The sequence below is a fragment of the Indicator indicator genome, chromosome 4 (genome assembly GCF_027791375.1).
Source record: "Indicator indicator isolate 239-I01 chromosome 4, UM_Iind_1.1, whole genome shotgun sequence".
Classification (NCBI taxonomy): Eukaryota; Metazoa; Chordata; class Aves; order Piciformes; family Indicatoridae; genus Indicator; species Indicator indicator.
In genome coordinates, this window is record NC_072013.1 from 22,639,883 (window position 1) to 22,661,436 (window position 21,554).

General features: G+C 42.4%; 1 protein-coding gene across 1 annotated transcript in view; it reads left to right on the forward strand.

The window, feature by feature from the left end:
• EVL (Enah/Vasp-like) overlaps positions 1 to 21,554 on the forward strand; it is a 98,819-nt gene that overhangs the window by 62,920 nt on the left and 14,345 nt on the right. Inside the window, exons 5-8 of the mRNA XM_054400663.1 lie at positions 12,727 to 12,790; positions 16,853 to 16,914; positions 18,174 to 19,025; positions 20,993 to 21,222. Of these exons, the coding sequence (XP_054256638.1) occupies positions 12,727 to 12,790; positions 16,853 to 16,914; positions 18,174 to 19,025; positions 20,993 to 21,222 (1,208 nt within the window). The remainder of the gene's footprint in view (positions 1 to 12,726; positions 12,791 to 16,852; positions 16,915 to 18,173; positions 19,026 to 20,992; positions 21,223 to 21,554) is intronic.

A 21,554-nucleotide genomic window follows, 5' to 3' on the forward strand; every position in this document is an offset into this window, starting at 1 on the left:
GCCCAGCCTACATCGGTGCTTGGGATTGCCCCGACCCAGATGCAGGACTCTGCACTTGTTCTTGTTGAACCTCATGAGGTTGGCTTGTGCCCACCCAGGTCTCTCTGGATGCCATCCCTTCCTTCCAGTGTGTCTGCTGCACCACACAGCACAGTGCACAGAGGGTGCACTCCATGCCACTGTCCATGTCGCCAGCAAAGGTGTTGAACAAAACTGGTCCCAGGACTGACCCCTGAGGGACTCCGCTTGTCACTGGCCTCCACCTGGACATGGACCCATTGACAGCCACTCTTTGGGTGCAGCTATCAAGCCAGTTATTTATCCACTGAATGGTCCATCCATCAAACCCAGACTGCACCAGCTTGGAGACCAGGATGTGGTGTGGGACAGTGTCAAAGGCTTTGCTCAGGTCCAGGTAAATGTCAGTTGCTCAGCCTTCATCTATTAACGTTGTGACCTTGTCATAGAAGGCCACCAGGTTTGTCAGGCAGGATTTGCCCTTCCTTTATACCAAATTATCTTAATAGCAGTGTAGCACAGAAAGTTAAATTAATTGCATGTTTTTGTAGAAGACAATTTGGAAAGCAATCTATTGTAATACAGGTATGCTGCTAGTTACTATATATAATTGTCACCACACTGTGGGCTACTGACAGCAGCATAAATAACTTGAAAGCAGGGCAACTGTCACCAGAAATGACTTACCAATCTTTATCTTGCCTGTAGTTATTTTGCCCCTAGCAGTACCCTGCAAAGAGAAGATATGTGAAGTGCAAGCATGTCTTTCAAAAATAGGTTAATTTAGTATCACACACACTGATATGATTTAATCATAACATATTATTAGAGCATAGCATCAATGCAAGATACTCCAATGCAGATAAATTTCTGGTAGCTGTAATCTTTGCTCCAGTTGATGGGGGATTTCTGGGCTCAGCCTGAGAGATTCACATCTGCCTGGAATGCTTCTTGATTTCTGTTTTCTTGGCAGAAACTTTCAGTCTTGCATCCTACCCATCTCACTTTCATGGGCAAGTCTTGGTTCAGGCACCTGAACCTGGGCTGTGCATGTTACAAGGTTACAAGCTACATCCCTAGGTTGGTCTCAGTCCCTTGTACCATTATTGCAGAGACTGAAGTTTGGGAGAGAATCCATCAGCTTGGTGTCCTGGCTTGGTAAGGGTTCAGTCAAGGTCTCCATGCAGGGAGCAACTCCACAGAGACAAAATGTGGAGATGAGAGGCATGCTTTTTCCCGGGTCTTAAATCTGGTCCATACAATCTTAATTCCAACCAAATTGCTAGGCTATGTGAATGTGGTGTCTATAGAATAACAGCCATCCTGCAATCATCGTAGTCTGGTGGGAAACACTTCAGCTCTCCTTGGCATGGTGCCCAGGAGTCCTTTGGAAGTATGATGGAAATGGAGTTAAAAACAGAGAAAGGCAATATTAAAAATTAAGTCTAGTTCAATATAAGCAGCTTCTACAGGTAAAGCAAAATATCTGACACTGATCCTCAATTAAAGAAATGAGCTTTCATCTTCAGAACTACAGTGATCTGAGCAATGGCATGGCAATGGCTTTTTTAATATATTTTGCCCAGCTGAGGAACTTAGAAGTTCATTGCTCTCCTTATTGAGTGTTCTCTAGAGCTCTTTAGAGTACAGACCTTTTCAAAGTGCCAGTGGCTAAAGACACTACTAAAATCCTGAAACCAAGCACTTAGTTCCCTTCATAGTTTTATTTCAGTTATGGCACAGCCTCTGGGTTCTTAGCTCTCTAATGCGCTGTTAAGTGACTCTTCAAGCATGAGTAATAGATATTAGGAATAAAAGAGAAAGTCAGCCTTTTCAATTAAGGGCAAAATGTACTGAAAGTAAAATTACACAAGTTATATCAGCTGCATATTGGCAGCTCAGTCTCCAGATGTAATCAGTAGGAGCTCTGACAGGTAATTACAGTCTTCTGCAAAAGGCTTCATGTAGGAGAGCTACCTGCTTGCCTGCTACCACTTGCAGGATCAGAGCTGTCCTTTAGTTTTACTGCTGTGGATTGTGGAATTACAGTTTCCCAGCACCTGTTTAAAAAAAGATTTTTTTCCTAGCACATCTCCTTTCTGAAGACTGCTGCACCAGGTAAGCACTGGGCATCAAGAGTGATTTGTAAGCCTTTGCTGTAGACTCAGTGATGATTTGTATTTGTCAAAATGCACAACTGATTTCCTGTTGCAGGAATTAGAGGGGCAGTTAGTTGAAGTAGTGTTTGCCTTCTAACCAGCTGGTCTGGTTCATGCTTAAAATAGGGTCAAGGTTGTTTTTCACACAGGGGCAAGAGATGAATTGAATTGTTAATTAAAATCTTTTTAGGTGCACATCCACAAGCACTGCTTGTTCAAGAATCATCTGTCCTGCCACAAGCAAGCTGGCCCATAACGTTTGTGAAGGCAGAGGCAAATAACAATAGTAAGAAATGAGGTTTCTGGAGGGGTTTCTGCCCAGTACCAGGTTCCACACAGCAGAATATTACTTTTAAGTGACTTGCATACAGCTGGCAGCAGATGAACCAGAGTTTAGGAATCCCAGCATAAGTGTTATATTTGGTCACAGTATTTTCAACCACATCTGAATATTTTTTTCCAAACTTAGACCAACATTGATAGTGTCCAGCAGGTCATAGCTTTCTTTGCCCCAAGTAGGAAGCACATCATGCTTTCTGGGGCAGCTGCTTTTTCAAGTTCTCTAATTACTTTTCTGATGGGCTGTGCTGCTATTTCCCACTTCCGAGGGGTCACTTTGTTGCTGTTGTTTGTGGATCCCAATCTTCACTTCAGAGTCAGAAGTGATGGTGAAGTCCCTGAGAGAACCTGTTCCCAGTTTGTATGTGCTCACTTTGCAGATCATCTAAAGCCATGCTGTGCCACTTAGTCATATGGTGGCATGTCTCTGCTGCCCCAGTTTGAGTTTGAATGAGCTAAATAAAAACATTATTTTAATTTTAGGGTTAGGTGGAGGGAGAAGTAAGCATGCCAGCACTCACTGGTTTTCTTGCATGCATAGCAGAGTGTGTTGGCAGGGTGTTTTCTGTGCAGGTGGTACATCTGCAGAAGGATCTGCAGGACTTTGTTAATCTCTGCTAGAGCAGTCTGAGATTTGCTGAGATACTGTTTGTCCCTGAAGGATATTTTTCATCTGTTTATTAGTCATGAGCATATCTAATTCCTTAGCAACCCAATTTTTAGTATAGAAGAGCTAAGTGTGTAGGACAAAAATAAAGAAAATACGAAGTAAGAGATAGTCTTGGCCAAATATATCAATGAAAGAGTTAGATGCATTCTTTTAAGAGAATGAAGTTCTACATCTTTGGGTTTACAGATTCCCTCATTAGTTTGACATACTGTTTTTAATTGCCAGGATTTGTGTAGTACTGTTTTCTTGTGAAAGAGCAGGTGGTTCCACTAGTGGTGTAGGATAAGGCAATGCTTCAGAGATTAAAGATGGCAGTTTACACCAGCTGGATGCTTCCCTTCGTTGTAAGATATAGGAGGAAAACAATGGAGAAGAAAAAGGATTGGAATGTCCTGAAAAGTAAGAATGGAATAGTTTGAACATACCTTTTTCTTTAGAAAAACTGGAGTTCTGATGATAAAATGTAGTGTAAAATGTTAGTATTGAAATGCAGATTTTATTAATCTAAATTTATTTCTGGGTTTTTTTAAACTCTCAGAAAGTAATTACATAATTATAGCTTTATGGCTATAGAAACTTTAATTTAGACTCAAGTTTGAGTGTACTATTCCTGTTTGCTGAAGTGCCTCTAATGGCTTTATGAGCCAGCAAACAGAAAATAATAGCTAGTGCAGGTAGAATTTCAACCGTCTGGGTGCCATAGTGAAAAGGATAGTTCGCTATTAACAGAGTTTTTGCTGCCTCAAATATTAATTAGTCAATACTTGTATCTGATGGTGGAACACACCTGAGAAGTATTGATATTGTACACTTAAAATAGGACATGAATAATTCATAGCAACAAGCATTAGAAAATATGATAAGCAACTTTCCTATTAGAATATCTATGTATCACCCATACACTCCGAGTATATTGCAGGAGGCAGGTACAGAGAGTGAGTAACTACTCAGTTATGCTAAATATGTATTGTTTGAGAAGGATAGGAGTATCTCTGATATATGGCAAAGTAGGTATGAACCTGTCCATCTGAGGTTTCACCTACTCCAACTGAAGGAAGGGGCTTCTAGTTTTTATTTAGCATATTCTAGAAATTAGATACTAGATAAAAGATTGATCAGTAGGTCAAAACATTAATTGATGTAAATCAGAGTATTTGCACTGAAGCTGTGATGATACATCCCTTAAACTAGCTATGAATGTGATTGAAGAGTACAGGATTGGGCTGTGTGAAGTCCCTAGTAGACAGAATAATATAAAGTCAAGGAGAAGGGAAAGGTACAGGTCAAAGGACTGGTGATAAGACAAAGGCGACAGCAAATAAATGTTCTGTTTATCCTCCTCATACAAAGTATCCACTGACTTCAACTGGACTGCCTCTGTTGGAACCACCATACTTAAATACAGAAAAGTGATGAGCAGACAAAGTAGAAAGGGTGGAAAGTATTAGGATCAGAGGAGCTCAGGAATGGTAGGATGATAAAAAGAAATGAAGGAAAGTAGATGGGGATTTTAAGCCATTGATATTTATTTCTGAATCCAGCATGTTCACACTTACATTTTAAGACAAGTGCTCAACATTCATCACTGATGAAAGCCCTCTGACTTCAGCAGCTATGCTGCCAGTGAATTTGATCCTGTGTGTTCATTTGCAGTAATTTTTTTCCCAGCTAACTTCCTGCTTATTCACGCTTTGCATTTATTGTAATTACTTACATGAAGGCAAACATACGGTGGTCTGATTGGGGCAGGAGACAGAAAATACAATTTCCTTCTGACTTTCATGGTAATATGTGAAAGTTCAGACAGGCTTCAGACACCCTGAAGGGTTGTGATAGGTGAGGAAGAGGATCCAATTAAATATTTAAGTGGCCAGGCCCACTTTGCTGCTGTGGTGGTGGATAGATTACACCTGGTGAAACCTGGTCTGTAGCAGGGTGGTTGGTAAGTGCTGGGCATGAGGAGGGTGTAGAGAGGAGTGTGCTGAGGAGGTTGCTGTCATACTATGGTCAGCAGGGAATGGATTTGGCACTGCTTCTGCCTCTGCCACTGTGACTGCATCGTCCTGTGCCGAATGTCTTGTAGGTGATGGAAACCTCCCAACTACCTTGTGCACCCTATCCCTTGCATGCTGTGCTCTGGTGGGAGCCATCTCAGGAAGGGCGAAGGGCTGCTTGCACCAGGGTGATTTTGCATGGAAATACTTTGTGCCACCAGTCAGTTGTGCTAGGAAATCACGTGCAGTTGTAGCTCGTCAGTGGATCATTTGTCTTTTTCTTGCTTTTAATTCCAGCAGGCAGGTAGTAGGGTGCTGAGATAATATCTGAGAGGAATGACCCAGTAGGTTCAGATGATGCTGGCATTAGTTAAGGCTGTTAAATCAGGAGACATCATTATGACGAGAATGTGGGATGATGATTTCTGAATCAATGTGTTGGATTTCTTCTGTCTTTACTTGCTAAAGAATATAATCTGTACTCATGGAATAGATATTGGTGGGGGGGGGGGGGGGAAAAACAATGGGTATGAACAAGGGCAACATTTTATACCTGCTAAAGCTACCTGGATATTGAGCTATTTTTTTCTCTTGTGACTGCTGATTCCTGTTAGCTTTTCTGGAAATGAGGATTTGTGGAGTTGTGAAGTGTTGGACTATTTAGGCTGTGAAGGATTAGTGGATTTACTGTGGAGCTTTCCAGTTAGTGGGACTTCTGGTTCCCTCAAGCAGAGCACTTGGCTTCTGGTTTTAATGTGAATGGGATCAGGTACTGTATTTGAAATTTTTTAAATCTGTAGAATTTATGAGACTAGTGTGTTTATTGCCAAAGAGGACTGCCCATTGCTAATGTTTTTTCATATGTTTTCATAGATCACTCCATTAATTGTGTTTCACTGAAAAGTCCTCTGCCTTTCAGCATTCTGTCCAGGTAGAGGTGCCCATCCTAGTGATTTTAGAGCAGCGCTGTCTGGATCTTAAGCATTAACTAAATGCAAACTGTGTGTTCATAATGTGATGTTTTCTGAGTGTACATTTTGCTTTGATGCATGTATGGGGCTCTGCTGTTCTCCACATTGTGAGGACTTTACTATCTCACTAGAATGAAAAATGGTGACACTTTAAAACTGAGAGATTTGCCTTGCATGTTATTCTAGGTGCCTTGGGTGCTGCACCAGGCTACACTAAGCATATATATTTTCCTGATTTTGTGTGTCATAAGTCTTATTGTTAAACAAAAGTAGAGATATGTTTGACAAGCCAAATGTATAAATATCAGCTGATTGAACTCCTGTACATGCCAGAGGCCTTGCTCATTTTCCCTGTGACTTCAGAGATTAAATTTGCTTTTTATCTGATGAATAGAATTGCAAGTATGAAGTGAGCATGAATGGGTGTATATGCTGGTACTCCTGTGAAAATGTACACGTGGTCACACTTGGCTAAAGGAAGATATTCAGTTTATATTTCATAAGATGGATGCATGTGGCTTGAGACATTGCCCCATGAGGCCAGTGGGAAAGTGCTTTCTGAGCTTGCTGATGCTTTTACTGCAGAGCAGGAGGATAGCATTGCCAGTGCTCCCTTCTCTTCTGGGACAGAGCCTAGCAAACTGTCACCAAAGCAAAACAATTAATGTCCTTGTTAAATCCAAATTTGGGAAAATATCTTTGTAATATAAGCCATATGTCTAGATGGTGTTTATTGATTTATACCCTTGGGTTCTTTGGAGCATCTACTGCCTGAGCTCTGGCGTTAATCAGACTCCCACGCAGTGGCAGGAAGGTGACAGCTCCTCAGTATGGCTAATGCTCTTGAGTTTAACAAGAGTCTGATGATATTTCTTGTTCCACTACTGCCCAATGATGCAAGATTATGATCTTAACCTTTCTGGAGAGGTTTCAACCTTTTTTTTTTTTTTTTAGGTAATCTTATACTCCTGAATTTTATAGATTACTTTTTTCCCTGATGGCACTGATTGAAATCTTGTCCCACTGCCCTCCCCATACATGTTTATAAAGCCAGCAACACTGGACTCACACACTTAGAAATTCATCAACGCTTTTTTTTCCCTCAAAAACCCCCAACTATTCCCATAGCTTTCTGTGCACGTACCATTTTTCTCAGAGCCAGAGGCTCTGATCCCATAACCAAATGAAACTGCCTGCACAAGCAAGGTTGTTTCTCTAAATGCAGCAGAGCCCCTGTGTCAGCCTCTGAACAGGAGGGAATTGCTGGTGGTCTCCCTGCTCAGTGCTGCTTGGCAGGTGGCTTCCTGGCCCATGTTTGTTTCATTCTTTTATGTGAGAGGTAACCTAAGCTGTGCTCCTGAGCTGAAGCACTGATGCTGTGATAAATACACCTGAACCATGTTCTTAACATATTAGAAATGATCCCTGCTATCAGAGTGCAGTTGCTTATGCAGGAGCTGCATTAGCACTGTCTCATCACTGTTGCACTCAGAATGAGTTTTTCTCCTTCAGCACAACCAAGACACCAACATGAAAAGTTATCAAATGCTGTGCCAGTGCCATGATGAATAAACAGCCTGGATCAAGCAATTACCATCACAGTTTTTGCAAAATAACTAAATTACTAACTTTAGCAGCTCAGTCAAAGGCCCACTGGTCTCGTGTTGATGTGTTCGGCAGCGCTTCTGGTGAATTGATGCTGATTTCTTTCTAATCCTCTTGCAGCACTGGATCTTTGCATTGCTTTGTATTTGGTAACTTCTTTCTGGATCTTATGTCTTCCACTCTGTTCTGGACACATGCATAGCTATGTAGTTGTGTATAGAGAGACCTATGCAATTCCATTTGTTTTCCTAAAAAAAAAAAAAATCCACCAAACAAACCAACCCACAACTGTGCATACTCCTGCACATATATACCTACCAGAGGTATGAACTAATGATAGGGTAGGGCACTCCCATGTTAAATACCAGGCTTGTTTTTCCAGCGCTGTCACTGTCCTTAAATCTTATCCAAAAGTTTCAGCACTAAGTGATAAATCAGTTTTCAGTTTGATGAACAGACTTCATACAGACCCTCTGTGCTTACATCTGTATTTCAGGTTAAAGAGGGCTCATTTCATGGTAAACTAATCCTACAGGTAAAAGATAAAAGTGAAGTAATTGCAGTCATGGGACCTGTTTTGTTTTTTTTTTTTAAAGTTTCTGAGTTGAATGTTTCTGTAATTTAGCTGAGAGCTGGTACCTAGATACACACAGCTTCACATTCAGTACAGGATAAGGTAAAATGAGGTTGTGTGGAAAGTTGTTGGGAATGATTTTTAAGATGTATCTTACTTTGCACTGCCACAGACTTTCAGTGCTGTCAGTCACTAAATGCTGAGGGAAGTAGAGAAGATTTCTGGCACAGAGCTGAAAGTTCTCATTTTGCTACAATTTTCTTGCCTTAGGTCAAACCAAAACTAATATGGTCTACATCAGAATAAGAGTGCTTTAGGTGATGTTTTACATATGTTTAAGTGTGTCAGTAGCAAATCTCACCTGTAGGTAAATTGATGCAAACAAATTTTTCTTGTGCTGGCATTGTCAGAGTGCAAATATGTCCCTTCTGCCTTATGATATTGCTGAAGCTTATTTAAGGCTAATAAAGTTCTTTTCTTAGAGGAAATGCTGAGTCCATGTGTAAATGATGTTATAGAAAGCATTTAATGTACTCTGTTCTGAATGCTGTGGAGGCATTCAGCCTGTGAATAACACTGTGGAACTATTTAAAGTTAATGTTTAATAGGAATGAGGCAAACTGTCTGAAAGCTGACTTTGTGGCACTGTATCCAAACCCTCCCTTCGGTGGGTGTGTTCTCTCCCTCTCGGCCAGGGTGTTTTTGCTTACTGTGATTCACGTAATCCAGCAGGATCCTGTAGAGCTGTAAGAGCTCTGTTGTTCAGTTAACAGTGCAACAAAACCTAAAGCCATTATATATTTTTAAACTGAGCCACTAGTGACCCATGGACAAAAACTTTCCTATTCATCTATCTGTCCATGTTTTCCCTCAGCCCCTGCATCTCTGCCAGAGAAATGCTCTCCACAGCATGCTTAAGACATGGGTTCCTGCATGTCAGGCAAGGCAGGATGTGCAGAGTCCCAAACGACTGGTATGGAAATACAGTGGCAGTACATGTGAGGGGCCTGTGGCTCTGCCCAGCTGTAGTGATGAGGCACAATAAGTGGGATGATCCTTCTTCCCAGTCCTTTAACTCACCATGGAAATTTAGGTCTACATCTAACTCTGGTTGTGCTAGCTTGGGCTCCAGAAGTAGTGTAGACGCCCTGCTTTATCTTTGTGCTTTATCTAGTCTAATTAGATCAGAGCGTTGTCCAAGATAATTGTCTCTACTAATGAGTTGGAGCACAGTGTCACTACCACAGCAGCGTTGCACCCAGTTCCTGTGTCAGCTCCCTTGGTGTGCAGTGCCTTATAGCATGTGGCTATGCCAGGCCATCTTCAATATATAGTGCCCAACAGGACAGACTGGAGGGGCTGAGAGCAGGTTGAAGTCCTCAGGGCAGAGACAGATGTGTAAAATGCTGACAGAGTCTCTACTGCAGCAGTGTAATTGCCCAACAGCAGCAATAGAGCTAAAATTACAGCCAGACTGTGAACAAGGGAAGTGGTGGTATATGAGGAGGCAGATAACTTCCTCCTCCAGCTGGGGTCCACTTGATGTTATGTTGATATCACAAGGCTGGTCTGCTTGGCAGGGCTGGGACAGCCAGGAGCTGCATAGGAGTGAAGGCAGAGACAGCAAAATGCACCATCCAGCCATGTCCCAGCTGGGTTTGCAGGCCAGCCCCAGGAGCTGGCAGCAGCCTAACCAGAAACTCCCTTCCCTGTACACTGATATGGGGAGTGGTAGGCCAGGCTGTGTCTGAACAGGGGCATGGGGATTAACATTGGTCAGAAATGCTCTTGCCAACTGTCAGAAAATGCCATTTTATTTGAAAGGCATTTCTGTGGGAAAGAAAAACTTTGCAGAAACTTGTAATCTGGAATTATCTCCTGTATTCTGGTCAGGATAAACAAGTGTTTATGTCACATTCGCAGGATATAAATGATAAGTCAGACCTGTTGCCTGGAACCTGAATCTCCCACAATCCAAGTATGTGCTTAAAGCATCAAGCAATGAGAGATTCTGGTGTCTCTAATGGATGAAAGATCTGTTAATGGGGTAGATTGGGCCTTCTGTGTTGAAGAAGCACAAAACCCTGGTTGCTCAGGGAAATAGGCCTAGTTTTGCCACTTTCATGAATGCATACAGCCAGTGGTGCTCACAATTATAGTGTAAGTAAAAGAGGAAGAAGAAATGCCACTTGGGGCTACCCCAGCAGGAGAGAAATTATGATATTGTTCCTGCTTGCTCATGCCTTCCTGCCACAGCTACACCAGAGTGGAAACCAGAGTATGGGTTTTCCCATGGTGACAGCTTTGGTCCTATTTTGTGGCTGTCCATGGGTCCGGACGTCCATCTCCAAGCAGCAGCAGAGTGCAGTGGTGCTGGAATGGCCACTGACATATGGAAACCATCACACCTCCCATGAAAACTGCCTTATGCCAAGAGTTCCCCATCACCATTTTTAGGAACAGCTCTGGAAGAGTAGAGCAAGTGGTGGGGCAGCTGAGCAGGAGGAGAAAAAAGCAAACATGGCAAACGTCCATGTGCTTCTAAAATGTGCCTTGAGCTGAATCACAAGATTCTTGTGTAAAAGCATAGTTAATTATTGCAAAGCAAGAAAGCGAGGAAATGCAAACATTTGCTGTGTGTATCTTGCATTAGTTAATTGCTAAAAATGTAGATTGCAACAGCAGTGAAGCTGCAAATAGGTTAGTAACAAAACTAACTCTCCTGGCTATTGTGCTGAGAAGCCAGGAGATCTGTAAGGCTGTTCCCAAAAGTTGTCAAGGTTGGAGGCAGCTGAGATGGCAACTCAAGAGGCATGTTTAAGGGAGGATGCTGTCCCAAAGAGCACATACTGCTCATATCTGCTCAAGTCTGAGAAATATCTAAAACTATGGAGAAGAGGTAAACCTTGAAATCCACTTGAATTTTAAAAACTCTCAAACAGATGTCTGCTGTATGTGCATAGGAAAGCATACACATGGAACCAAGCATAAAAATAATCCCCACCTTCAGTATCTGTATGATCTTTGGCTGAACATGTTCATGGCAAGCTTAAGGATGCGAGGAGCAAGCTCCACTATTACAGAGATGAAAGTTGTTTGCAGCCTTCACATCCAATGGTGGTATGCTTTGGTCTGCTGGGAAGTCTGTTTTTGTGATATCCCAATCTGGAATACGTGGGCTTGATTTTTCAGAAAGTGCTGTGTTGCCTCTCTGCAAATGTTATTCCTTAAACTTGTATTTAAAATATGCACAATTTCATCAGGATCAGTCAATGCTCTGGAAATTCTGACTGTGATGCATATCTGCCATCTTTCTGGTTTTCACACAGTCATACTTCCTAAATTCATATTCAGGTGACATACTGCCTGGCAGAAACATATAAAGGAAATGGAGAGAAATATCCTTAACAATTTTTGATTGATGTATTCGGGGTTGTGTTTCATTCTGATTTGCTGCGTTAGGATAACTTTTAAAAGAATGAAATTTTACATTTGAGGATGAAAAAATAAGATAAACATCATAATTTCCTGCGTAGAATGGATCTCTCAGTGCTGTTTATCAAAAATTGCTTTTGCGTTTAATAGAACTCTAATCTGTTTAGTCCCAGTTGAACCCCACCTTGTCAAATCAGTGAAACAATCTTTCTATGGAATGCAAGACCACTGTAGCTTATGTTACCAAAATTTCTATTTATTTTAAGAATAATTATTTCTTTCTTAAAATGGCATAAAGTATCAGTGTGCTTGATTAAGTGTCCACGAACAGGAATTAAATTATCAGAGTCAGGAGAAGTTACTTAAATAATGACGTGCATAGTTGGGTTTTGTTAGTGAATGCCAGTGAAGGCTCAGTGTGTATCCTGCAGAAGCATAAGGCTGACAGTGTTGTATAAAGAAAAGGCACCTTTGTAAAAGGCTTGTTAAATTTCATATCTCCTTGCCCTCAAGTAGCTTCTTGATGTCAGTTCAGCACCAGAGCAGCCTTAGCTAGCACATCTGCTCACAAACTCAGCACTGTGGCTGAATTCCTGCACAAGTGCAGAATAATCCAGGGATGCTAGATATGAACCCTTCGGAAGCTAGAAATGCATCTCAGTGTGATGGATTGTCCTCCTGCATTAGTATATAGTCTACTGCTACCATGATGCCAAGTTTCTGGAGAAATCTGCTCACATGTTTAGCCATTAGTTTCTCCCAGTGAGCCTAAAAGTTTATAGGAGGCGATTTGTGTCATAGGGGGGAAAATGAATTAATAAAAAGAGTAAAGAAAGCATAATAATGGTTGAGGTTTTCCTCTCATAGTAAGAAGGAGAAGCAATTATTCCGAGTGGCATTGGGCTTTGAAAAAGTCAGTCACGTTTGCTTTCCTGATAGCATTCTCTCATGTTTTCTGTAGGTCCAGCTGCCCAGCGCCAGGTCCAGAATGGGCCATCTCCAGATGAGATGGAAGCACAGAGAAGGTAAGTGGAGTTAATCAATTATGTTAGAGTTGTGGTTTGTAGCTTGGATTAATGTGCAGTCCTTGTTCATCAATAAGCACTGTTCTTTTTACTTGTACCAAATTTAAGCTGATTCTGAGTTCTCTGCAAGTAATGTTTCAGTAATGACTTTTTTAAAGGTGAACCAAAGCCCTAGGTAAACCTTTTACTCAAAGGCAAATGTGAGACTTGCTGATCAGAGTTAAAGACAAAGCATGTGTAATGGTAACTTATTGTGTGTGTGTTTCTCAAGCACACTAAGAGAGCCTAATCTTACCCTGTTCTAGGTCAGGACGGACCATACACACCCTCAGAAATGGCTTATGCCCATTTTGCATATGACTTTTTCCTATATCATATGCCATTCCTTTCATCAATGTTTTGCTCAGGGTTATAAATGAAAGTGTAAAGTCATATACTTCACCTTTACACATATGTCCAGACTTAGTGCCATTATTACACATGGCCTTTTCTCTAGCTGCTAGGAGCAATCTCCTTGACATCAAAGAGAAGGTGAGCAGAAGTGTCTGTCCTTATATGCCTGTCTCCATAATCAAATTATGAGGCTCATCTCATTTCAGCTTTGCTGATTCAGCCCAGATTCCTGTAGTAGCCATAGAAATCCCTGCAGCAGCAGTAGCTTCAGCTTCCTTCACTAAGACATACCTGTCCCATTCTGGACAAAGTCTTCTGGTTTGTCCATGCTGCCAGAGCTGTGATCTGTCTGCCCAGCATCAGTGGTGTCCACACCAGCAGCACTGCTTACCCAGGCTTGTGCTTCTGTTTTGAAGTATAGGCTTGTGCACACAACAAAAAGCACTCTGGTTCCCCATATTCCAGCTCACTGCAAGTGTGCTCCTGCTACTGTATGAGAAACACCAGAGAATATTCTGCTGTAACGTGTAGAAGCTAGTGGGCCTCACTTCATCAAGAGTGCACTGAACTACACAAATCAGCAGGACCTGTGGCTGCCCCAAGTTTGGTGTTGACATTACTTAAATGAGGTGTCTGTCATTGCTTCTGTAGTGAGAGGAGAATCAGCAATTAGTGCAACTAAAAATATTAGTGCAATAAAAAAAAAGTGCAATTAAGCCTCCAGAGGACTTGGCCCAATGTTAGGTTGTTAGGTTCAGCTAGTAAAGAGCTTTCTAAGGATTTTAGTGGAACCAGATCTACAAGGGGCAGTTCATCACCAAAGATGTCGGATGTTGGTCTGATGTGACAGGCACTCCGTAGGCTCAGCCATCATTTGCAGGTGCAATTTGTAAGCAGGCATCCTGCCTCTGTGGGTTGTGTAGTATTTTCATGCTCCCGGAACATCAGTGGTGAGGTGTTGCAATACATTGTTACATTGATGCTCCAGGGCTACTGTTCTGACTGGTCCTTATACAAAGCCACCGACAGGACATACAAGTCAATCCTAAAGGTCAGAGGAAAGCTCCTGCCCACTCAGAGCGGCGGGGGATGCTGCCTGTCCACACTGCCTGGCTGAAAGGACTGATCCAGCTCTTCATTCAACCAGTGGAAATCACTGATTCTTTAGACCGTATGTTACTCAGGCCTCAAATTTAGGTGTCTATTATATTTAAAGTGTGAGCAGCTTAACTATGTTAGAAAAAAAAAACACACACACACAAAACAGCTTATTGTTTTTCATTTAGAGGCAGTAAAAGCCTTTTAGGTAGGTATTTTACTGCTACAGGGCACATTGTTTTGGGAAAGCTTCTTTTTTTTTCCACTGGACTGGAACAAGTTAGGGCAGTAGATGCACTTGGATGTTACTGCATCTGCACTAGAGGATTTTCAGCTTTAATTATGCTAATGTGTTCTTAAGCATAGAGTAGACCTAATTTTAGGACTAGCTTTTAAAAAATATCTTATAAGCAGGCAAGTAAATGAAGTTATGGTAAATACCCTGCAAATGTGTCTGTTTAAAAGGGTTTTAGAGACCTTTACACAGATGCTAAAAGAATATATTTTTAAGTCAGCGTCTCCTCCTGTACTTTGCTCCTTGCATACTCCGTAAGCAACCTTGTGCCAATGTCAGGCTTTATTTAGTTCCACTGGAATATATTTGACTTCCTAAGGCTGTAAGAACTTCTCCTTTTAGCATGTGTGGGAGGGTGTATTTGGCAACATATATATACTGCTTTTTCCCAAGGGCAGACAGGTCTGGCATGAACTCCAATGACAAATGGCAGTGGCTGACCCTTGTTTGGGGAGCATGCCACACCTCTCTCTGCTCTGCAGTGGTTCTGAATGACTCAGAAACATCTCTTGCCCATATTTATTTCCTGGTCTGTCAGACAGGAGTTTTCCAACTCGGTCCTCCAGATAAACCTAGATTTTCTCACAGGTTTAATGAGGAAAATGTGTTGAGTTGATGTTTATCATCAAATTTTACTAATAAATGCCAAGCTATTGTAGGGGATTATATGCTTAGGATATTCTTAGTACCTGTGTTTACAGCTGAAATTTTAGCAGTGTAATTGATGCTGTTGCATAGTGTCGATCCCGTAACTATCAAAGAAGAGTCGGAGTATATACCGGAGAAAAGATTTCTATTAATTTGGTTTAAATTGTCACAGCTCAAATGAAACCAGTTGAATCAGCCAACTAAGACTGTTCCTCAAAACTGTTTCCTCTTTGCACATATAACAATTTTCTTAGATGCTTATAATAGCTTTCCAGAATTCACCAATGTTTGATGGATTGCCTGTCCTGAACAGAAAAACAATTTAGGCTGGATCCCTCCACGGCAAAATCTCTTTCCCCTCTATTGAATTAGAAATGAAATATGGGAAATTTGTTTTGAAAATTAAGACTTTTTTTTTTCCTACATAATGTAATTTTATTTTTTTGGACTTTTTTTTTTTCTCTTTCAGAAGCTTCTCTTGGTATTATTTTAAATTTCAGGCTTAAGAAAGTACAAGTAAAAATGTAGCACAGACATCTTTCTAAAATACTATGTAAAGAGTCAAAATAGAATTGTTGCTCAGAGTTAAGCTTGCCTTACTATAGAGACCATGAGGTAAAACTGAAAAAAAAAACCCCAAAAAAACTCTATACAGCTAAGACTGGCCCAGATGTGTTTAGAACTAATTCAAGGCAAATTTGGCCTTAGAAAAAATTATAATAAAACTTATATTGAGTGCTTCAGAAAGGTAATTTCAGAGTTGTGTTTTAGTATTGTTAAAATCTTTAGTGCACATCCATGCATGTGGCAAAAACCCTGGCAAATATTCTAGCTTTTAGCTATCAGTATTTTTAACAAGGGAAATGTCAAAGTGGGTTTATGTCAGGGGTCAGAGCCTTAGCTTTCTGCAGAAGTGCAAAAGTGTGCCAGAGAAGACCTCTGCTGATAGACCCTGGGAACTGCACATCTCTAGAAAGCAGATCATGGGAGAAGGCTTGGCAGGGCATTTTCCTATGGGGCACCAGGCCTGGGTAGCACAGGAGCTAGCAGTTCCTGGAAGAAAGGTGCCGAAAAGCAGCAGCACAATCAGCATTTGTGCAGGAAAGGTGTTGGTCGTGCTACCCATGGCCCCACGCTGGCCAAAACACAGGTGTCACCCCTGGCGCAGAAGGTTCCAAGCTGTCAGCCAGGCTGTCCAGTGCCAACAAATGGCTTGGCTGTGCAGCTAGACAAAACAGGTTTTGTACAGTCAGCACCTAACCACCCCTTACTTGTGTGCTTCAGATTAATGACATACACTATGGCTGTGCTTTCCTGGGCCTTGGGCACTGGCTTTTCCTTACGTAGAGTCCATTGAGGAGCTATCTTAAATGATTCAAGCAACTCCTGTAGTGTCTGCCAGGTGCTGGGCAATGTCCTGGTTATATTTCCCCAACATGTGCAATGGCACTGCTGTGATCAGGGCAAGTGAAATCAAACCTCTCTCCATCTCATGGGATCAGCATTTCTGTGAGGAACTGGCTCACACCACCTGGGACATACAGCTTGAGTGCTTCTCAGTGTATAAAGCTTTTACTCAAATTATAAAGAATACACAATGACTGAGGGTTTTTTCATTGCTGTTTTAGACAAGTGATGGAGCAACAGCAACAGCGCCAGGAATCTCTGGAAAGAAGAACCTCTACCACAGGCACGTATCAAACCAAGCAGATATAGTCTCTCCCTGCTTGTCTTCTCTAGATGTAGTAGGGTTTTGCATCAAGCTATACAAGACCTAAACTGCTAAAACTGGTAGTAGTTATGATGAGATTTTAAAGCATTTTCAGCTAGGAACTTCCATACGTTCAGGCATGGCTGTGTTGCTTCACAGAGGCTCAGGTCTGGGCCATGCAAGTGCAGCTCAACAGGTTTTGCACTTGGCATAATTTGTACAGCTGATGGGGATTTTAAATGTACCAAGGACACCTGGCTGTGCTTCTTCCACACTCATGAAGAGAGCAGGTAACATGGTCACTGCAAGAGTGACTCCATGCTTTCACCACAAAGGGTTTGGTGTCTGGGTTGTGCCAGGTCAGGTGCTTCCACAGTGCAGAGGAAAATACAGCTCTGGATGCTCATCAGTGGGGATTTTGTGGTCATGAAGTGAGGAGTCTTCTGTGAGCTTAATGCAAAAAAATATATATATTTAATGAGCTTACAAAAATCTTCTATAGCATATTAAGTTCCAGTAAGCTGAGAGAAGAGATGACAGAAATAGTTTATAACTAAAAAGTGTGGCTTTGCCTCTCTGAAAGAAGGCAGAGCAAGCAAGCCAAGATGGCCATCTTGTGTTTGGGCTTTTTTTGGGGGGGAAGTTTTTTTAGTTAATCTGGCCACATAAGTGGAATGTTTTTCCTCAGCTGTTAGAACTTTTCAGGTTTTGGCTTGAAAACAGCTCACATATACACACTTACCTTAGTCAGCAACAGAGGCTGGGTGCTGATTTGGCAGAGGTTAATGCACGCTATTCTGCATAGGGAACGTAGCCAAAATCTTGCCTCCCAGGGGCTTATGGCTGTCCACTCCCTGGCTACAAAGTGGCCACCACTTTCACTTGCAGCTGCCCATGGTACAAGGGTGGTGCTCATCATCCTGACTCAGATTCACAACCGATTTAGATGAGCCTTGCTGGCACTGAAGTGCACAGCCCATCCTGTGATGCCAGGGTCCTGTTCTGCATAGCTGCGAGGAAGCACACAGACCTTAACCATGTTGCCAGGGTCCTCCTCTACAGAGCCCTCTGGTTCTGCCAAGCACTGGAAGCCCCCAAGCTAGTGCCTTTTCTTCTTTGCTTTGTTTGAGTTTGGTTGCATTTACTTTGGTTTCTTTTTCTGCATTCTGCTTTGCCCTGTTTCATTCTTTGCTGCATACCCATCTTATTCTTTTCATTTGTCTTTTCTGTTCTTTTAGTTTCCACCCTTCAGGCTCCTTCTTCTCAGGCCCAGTCTCCTCCTCCCATGAGCAGTAATTGCACCATTCCTGCCACTGGTGCTGTCCCTCCTTCCCAGCCTCATTCCAGCACTGTCTTTTTGGCACCTGCTGTCCCTAAGCCTGCTGGTCAGTCCTCTTTCAACTCCCCACAGAGATGCAGAGAGCTTCCACAGCTCTTGCACAGGCACTCAGCCTCCGAGTTGCCAATGACACCAGGTTCCTCTCCTGCAGCCTACACAAACCACAGGACCCTAATGGGGGGTATCAGGCGAACCTCGCTGTCTCCACCACCTCCCCATCCTGCTCACTCTCCCTTCGCCTCTCGCCAGCCTCTCAGGCACTATTCTCTTTCATGCTCTTTGCGATCTTCTGCTTCCTCTGCTACAAATGCACCACCTCTGGATAGGGGTGATGTCCAGCAGCCACGTGGTCCCACCATCCTGCCTGTGATTCCTGTCCCACCTGACAGGGTCAAGGAATCCGCAGATAAAGCAGGCCAGGGGACCTCCGCAAATGTACCTCTGAATGGCCATCCTGAAGAACAAATTGCTTTAGGCCTTTCTGGGACCCAGGTGAAAAGTGTGGATGGGTTCTTCTTTCCACACCTAGGAGCTGCACCCTCCTGCCTGCTGCCCACTGTCACCAGTTCCCCCAGCTTCTTTGGCCAGGCTCCCTCCCCATCCTCCCATCCATCACTGCATCCTCCACAGCAGTGGTATCAGCCCATGTCACATTGTCTTCCATTGCCTCCCCCTAATGCTGCTGTATCTGAGGTGACTATGCCCAGGAGGACCCCTCCTTACATGACTTCATCAGCCATTGCCCACTTGAGTAAGTACTAATTTTGAATGAGTTGCAACCTGTTTAAAGCCTTAGCTTTCAGCTGTTTAAAAAGCCTCATTGATACTGCTCATGACCACTAGAAAAAGGTCTGAGAGACCCAAGGCTGCTCCTGCTGTATGTGATGTATGAAACCAAGGTGGCAAAGTAGCAAAATCATGAGGCCATGACTCATGACTGATCCAGGAACCTTCTGACTTAAAAGCAAGGCCAAAAAAAGCAAAAATTACAGGACCAGACCACCATAGCTGGGTTGTTGCAATGCATATTCTTACTGTGTTAGCCTAGAAGAAGATTCTCATCATTCAACGGAGTGCATTTGACAGCAAGTTTCAAAAAAAATAAACAAACAAACAAACAAAAAAAAACCCCGAACTGTTTTCAGCTGGTCCAAATGTACCAAATAGGCTCTTCTGAAGCTAGAGGCCAAGCCTGTGGTAGACTTGCTGTCTATGTAGCAATACTTGTTAGGAGTTGTGATTTTTATTCTGAAGTGATATTTCTGTTACCAGCAAAAGATATAGTATAAATTTTGTCATAGTTATTCAGAATCCCCAGTGCTTGTGTAATTTATTTCACTCCAGAAATTCTATTCCTGGTATAAACTGCTTTTATAGTTGAAAGCTTGTCACTATAACTATTCCAGCAAACCTTTTTCATTGTAGACAGATCAAGAGCTTGGGTTTGCCATTTTATAGATGGTCTTGACTTCTAGTGCTCATCTAAAGCCTGCAGAGTCAGTACAGTTGCAAGTAGTGCCCATTTGCAATTCAGATTGTATGTTTTGTGACTTGGATCCATTCCTGTTTATAACCACATATAATGCTTAAATGATGTGCCTAGAAAAGGAAGAAATCTGAGACATTTGATATCATTTTATGCAAAAAATTTTATTGCAACTACTGGTGGCTTAGTCCTTCAGCTGATATAAATCCTTCAAATTCACTTAGTTCAATAAAGTTATTTTAAACTCACATCAGTCCATTATTTTGACTCAATTCAATTTTGGCCTCAGGCTGGCCTCTAATTAGGTAGGTGTAACTTTTCAATTACAATTAAGTGTACCCACAATGAATTACTATCTATTATGTTTGTGAAAAGAGGGCTTGAAATGTTTAAAGTACCTCTGATAACAGCTATGTTTCATTTCAAGAATGGGAGTGTGAAGCACTAACCACAGAAATAAGGCAGTATTGTAAGAAAATGTAGATAAGGAAAAAACCAGGCTGCTAATGTTAAATGCACTTTTCAAATGTCAAAACCCACCTGTCTTTCAAAGTAACACTTACTGACCAACTAAACCAGTGATGATAAATCAGCAGCAGTGTGTTCTGAGAGAGTTAACATGGGGAAATACGCTTGGGGGAGGTATATTTGCTCAACTGGCCCATTACAGACAGACAAAACGCTGCAATGGAGTTACCCACCATCAGCCCTCCAACAGGCTGCTGCCTTGAGGAGCTTTGATGAGCCTAAAGGTTCTTGAAGCAGGATTCTTCCCCCATTATTTTTCAATATTGGCTGAGGCCACATGCTTTCTGTTCAGCTGAAAGGAGGATGTGTTGCTGTAGCGCATGATTCTGGTGAAAAGATTGTATTAACCAAAGTCCACAAAGTTGGCTGATGTAGTTTATTACCTCCACGTAGAAAACTATGGGAGAAGAAGAAGGTGTCACTTGGCAAGCATGGTCTGTGTTGATTTCAGCACAGAACAAACCATTACGCCAGCCAGGGCAGAAGAGAAAGGAGAGGCTATTTTATCAATGACAGGGTCTTGCAGGAAGACACAACTATAGCTGATGCAACTACCATTTTCCATTCTTCTGTGTGCTTGATGCTTCCTTGCATTGCTCACTCCTCATGCAGTCAGGTCATGGTCTTGGGAGTGGGAACATGACTTTGTGTGCAGGCTGGAGGAAATTATGCTTCATGTCTAATTCGTATTCTCTGTGTTTCAGGCCCAGCACTTCCACCTGGTCATCCCAGTGGTGCTGCCGTGATCCCTGCTTCATCCGGGGGGCCCCCACCTCCACCACCACCCCCAGTCCCTCCACCACCCATGGGAGCTGCACCACCCCCACCACCACCGCTGCCGGCAGGTGCTGGACAAGGGGCTGGCACTGAGGATGGGTCAGTGTCAGGGCTTGCAGCAGCTCTGGCTGGTGCCAAACTAAGGAGAGTTCAGCGGGTAAGGAGGTGGCACTGGGACTCCCTGATGGGCTCTTCTGTGCTGTGGGAAAGCCTGGCTCAGCTGATGTAATGGTCTGTAAATCTGTAGTGAGCCATGCTTCAGCTGACCATTAGGTGAACTTTTAAACGTGGGTTTGTAGGGCAAATAAAGCTGAGCAGGAAGTGTTTGGTAGAATTTCTATTCTTTAGACAATGTTAATTAACAAACGGCTGCAAGTTCTTATGTTGCCAGGATTTAATTACTTCAGCAAAGTCCACCAGTGTTCTATCTGGTAGGCTTTCAGTTGTTATAAGTGGTTAAAACTGCACCATGCTTCACATTAATAGGTG